This window comes from Dasypus novemcinctus, chromosome 5 (assembly GCF_030445035.2).
Source record: "Dasypus novemcinctus isolate mDasNov1 chromosome 5, mDasNov1.1.hap2, whole genome shotgun sequence".
Lineage (NCBI taxonomy): Eukaryota > Metazoa > Chordata > Mammalia > Cingulata > Dasypodidae > Dasypus > Dasypus novemcinctus.
In genome coordinates this window covers 123,888,988-123,893,387 of record NC_080677.1, presented here as the reverse complement: position 1 = coordinate 123,893,387, position 4,400 = coordinate 123,888,988, and the positions used below count along the sequence as shown (strand labels likewise).

The window sequence follows — 4,400 nt, the reverse complement described above, 5'->3', positions numbered from 1 at the left end:
ATCTTAGATTTTCCTAATTTATCAATAGCTTACTGGAAGAGCCCCCTGATGGTCTCTTTGCCTCCAGTATTTTCTTCCTATTAGCCAATTGCCAGGAAGATATTGCTGAAATGACCTCCATTGAACTAATTTGCATTATAACTAGCCATATATAGGAATAAACTAAATGATTTGCATTAAAAATATTCTTGCTAGCTCCCCATTGCTATGAGGATAAAGTTGAAGATAATTTGGCATAGTGTCCCCTATGATCTGGCTCCTGTTTCCTCACCTACTTCATCCTCATCACTTTCCCTCTTCCCTGTCCCACATTATGGCTCTCAGATGGTTTTTAAAATTTTCATCCTGTCTCTCACCTCTACACTTTACACATATTTTTCTTTGCTTAGATTGTTTGCTATCTGATAACTTATTCTTACCTTCTTCTCAACCCAAGTATTCTTCATGCAGAAGTTCTCTGAAATTATTCCAGTAGATTTATATAACCACATTCCCCGCCCACCCTCCCCCATGACTTACTCTCACCCTAAGAACTTTTTTTTTTTTAAGATTTATTTTTATTTCTTTGATTCCCCTCCCCTCCCCCGGTTGTCTATTTTCTGTGTCTTTTTGCTGCGTCTTGTTTCTTTGTCCGCTTCTGTTGTTGTCAGCAGCACGGGAAGTGTGGGCAGCGCCATTCCTGGGCAGGCTGCTCCCTCCTTCATGCTGGGCGGCTCTCCTTACAGATGCACTCCTTGCGCATGGGCCTGGGGACACCTCTGTGTGGCACGGGCGCTCCTTGCATGCATCAGCACTGCGCATGGGCCAGCTCCACATGGGTCAAGGAGGCCCGGGGCTTGAACCGTGGACCTCCCATGTGGTAGATGGACGCCCTAACCACTGGGCCAAAGTCCGTTTCCCAAGAACTTTTACTCTTCATTGTAACTGCTTGGTTGTCTGTCTTCCCCGTGGACCAGGCTTAATTATCAGGACTGTAACATATTGACTATTATGTCTCAAGAACCATACAGAGTCACTGACACAAAGTAGAAATTCCATTAATATTTCTTTAATTAACACCAGCAGAAATTTAGTTCACAATCATTTAATACCCCTTGGGATGCCTGCCTACCTCAAAAAAAAAATTAGTATTTAAATTAGGTTTTGAGGTCAAATTCAAATGTCAAGTGGTATTTGGATGAGATGAACCTTCAGAATCCTGAGGTCCTATGTTGTTGTGATTCTTACCAAATGGAAGAATTGCAAACCACTTGATTAAAGGAAACAAATGGCAGAATGGAAGTCTTCTTTGAAACTTCTTCAAAAGAAGATGTGGTATTATATTCCTTTCCCTCCTTTTCATTACCTATTCTTTGTTCAATAATGTCTTCCCCCTCTTTGCCTTACTTAGGATTTTCATCAGAAATGAGTTCTACCTACAGACTATCTTAGCTGCTAGATTTACAAATATCAAGTAGGGTGTTATTTTGTGTGTTTAATGGGTGATAGGAGAAGGCTCTGAATGGGGGGATTTTAGGATAATCTCTGCATAGTTGACTGTTCATTTTTATGACACACAAATTTGTATTGGGGGAAGCAGAAGTGCCTCAACTGATAGAGCATCCACCTACCATATGGAGGGTCCAGGGTTCAAAATCCAGGGCCTCATGATCTGTGTGGTGAACTGGCCTATGCATAGTGCTAATGCACACAAGGAGTGCTATGCCATGGAGAGGTGTCTCCCCCATAGGTTTGCACCATGTGCAAGGAGTGTGCCCCACTAAGAGAGCCACCCCACATGAAAAAAAGTGGAGCCTGCCCAGGAGTGGTGCCACATACACAGAGAGCTGACACAGCAAGATGACACAACAAAAAGAGACACAGTTTCCCAGTTCCACCTGACAATGCAAGCAGATGCAGAAGAACACACAGCAAATGGGCACAGAGCAGACAACAGGGGGGAAGGGGAGAGAAATAAATAAAAATAAATCTTCAAAAAAAATTTTTGTATTGGAGCTGTATTATCTTTCACTGACCTTGTCAATGAATCTTCTTATATTAAATGTTTTTGACATTTTATACATTTATCTCATTTTTATTTGCTTATTTTATTTTGTTGCCATAGTTTCAGAGAAATGTTTGCCAATTTTTCAGAGACCAGACAGTATGAACATTTTAGATGTTCTCTATGAAGGGAATATTCATCGAAATTTTTGTAAACTATGGTAGTCTTGGCTTTTCTTTGGCCAAATTATGTACAAACAATCCTTGGTTTCATGCTTCTTAGGGTAAAACAATAACTTTAGTTGACGTTTCTCTCCTAAATTAACTCAATCGCTCAATATATGTTCACATACAGTAATTCCTGCACAAAAACATTTTAATCAACATTGTTAACACTCTCCACACACCACCTTAGAGTAATGACCCCCCAAAATTATGGGTTGTAGCTCCAAACTCCAACATTATTTTAAGGAAGTTTACAAGTGTGAAAATGCATTTTGTTCCCAATGGAATCCATAATTTTTTTCAATATGTGGATGAATACATTCCAGGGGTCCACTGTAAGATCCATGAATAGGTACATGATTACAAATAATCTGACAATCAACAGAGTGAAATAATTGTGTTTCTTTTCAATTACTCTCATGCCATGGAAATAGATATTAAGTAAATAGGTAATCTTTCCAGATTTACTATAGCAGTGCTCAACTCCACTGAACATGCCACTGTGCCATAAAAAAGTCCCCACATCCGGAGCCCCAACTCATCCACTTAGCCTCCTACCAAGCATCTCCAGTACACAGTCTGTCATTTTTTCATGGCCGACAGAGCAATGTTATTTATATCTGAATTTGGAGAACATAGAGGTAAAGTTCTTTGCTCTTTATGATGCTCGTGATTCATCAAGTTGCCAGTTTTGGCATTAACCCAGAGAATTTTCCTAATAGTTTCTGCCAGGCACCCTTCACCTCCTTATTCTTCAGACTGTAAATCATAGGGTTCAGCATAGGTGTCAAAATGGCATAGAAGAGAGAGATTAGCTTCTCCTGGAGGATAGAGGGGCCAGAGTTGGGTTGGAGGTAAATGAAAATGGCCATGCCATAGCATAGGGCAACCACTGTGAGATGAGAGGCACAAGTGTGGAAAGCTTTCTTCCTGCCTTCTGAGGGCTGGATCTTCAGGATGATGGAGATAATCTGGATGTAGGACAAGAGAACCAGGCAGAAGGGTGTCATCAGTAAGATGATGCTAGAAACCATGATTGCAACCTCATTGGAGGAGGTGTCCACACAGGCCAGTCTGACCACAGCTAAGAGTTCACATGATATGTGATCAATAAACCTGTGTGTGCACATGGGAAGCTGAAAGGTGATGGCAGTCTGCATGAGAGAGTTGATAGCACCACTGACCCAGGATGTGATGGCCAACCTAGTACACAACCCTCCATGCATGATGGCTGAGTATCTCAGTGGGACACATACAGCCATGTAACGGTCATAGGCCATTACTGCTAATAGAACAAACTCAATCCCACCCAAGGCCAGGGAGAAAAATAACTGGGCTGCACAGCTCAGGTATGGGATTATTTTATGCTCTGCAAGAAAATGCACCAGCATCTGAGGGACTATGATCGATGCATAGGAGACATCAATAAGGGAGAGATTGGTGAGAAAGAAATACATGGGAGTATGGAGTCGGCTGTCCAGTCTGATTAGAAGAACAAGGAGAAAGTTGCCCAGCACTGTCACCAGGTACATGACCAAGAACAGGACAAAGAGTGATACCTGAGTGTCCCAGTCACTGGACAGACCAAGGAGAATAAATTCAGTTGCCCATGTCTGGTTCTTTGTTCTCATTTTAAAATGTGAGGATTATTAGTCTGCAGAGAGTAAAAAAAAAACCAGAAGCTGTGAATCAAGGAAATGCAAGTGTAACTTTTTAAGAAAGAATGCAGAATACATTTTGCCAATCTTACCCAGGTGGTTCAGATTGTTCATGAGACCCATATGACAGACTGGATCCCAATGTACATTATATACACTCTACATCAAAGACAGAACAGTGGTTTCACAAGGACATGACTTCCCATAAGGGAGACCCAGATGAAGCCTGAAGATAATGCAATGAAACCTTTGGAGTTCAAATTCTTGGCTAAGAGACCAAAGATTGCATGGTAGGTATAAATTATAAACAACGAAGAAAAATATGGTTAAAAAGTTAAAGAGATTTCAAGGGGGAGAATTATGGGAAAATGTAGGAGTAGGAAGCTCCAGGAATCATTTCTTTCACCAGAAAAACTATTAAAAACACAGAAACTATCTGAATCAACTATTTTGAAACTCTGGGGTCCAGTAGAACACTGTACAGTATCCAGGGAAGAGTAGAGGGAAAGGCTGGTAAATTAGAGTAAATACCAG

At 41.0% G+C, this 4,400-nt stretch overlaps 1 protein-coding gene across 1 annotated transcript; it reads right to left on the bottom strand.

The window, feature by feature from the left end:
- Nucleotides 1–2,885: 2,885 nt before the first annotated feature.
- On the bottom strand, nt 2,886–3,839 carry LOC131278622 (olfactory receptor-like protein OLF3). Its single transcript, XM_058298054.1, has one exon. The coding sequence runs from the start codon at nt 3,837–3,839 to the stop codon at nt 2,886–2,888; it is 954 nt and encodes a 317-aa protein (XP_058154037.1).
- Nucleotides 3,840–4,400: the final 561 nt, after the last annotated feature.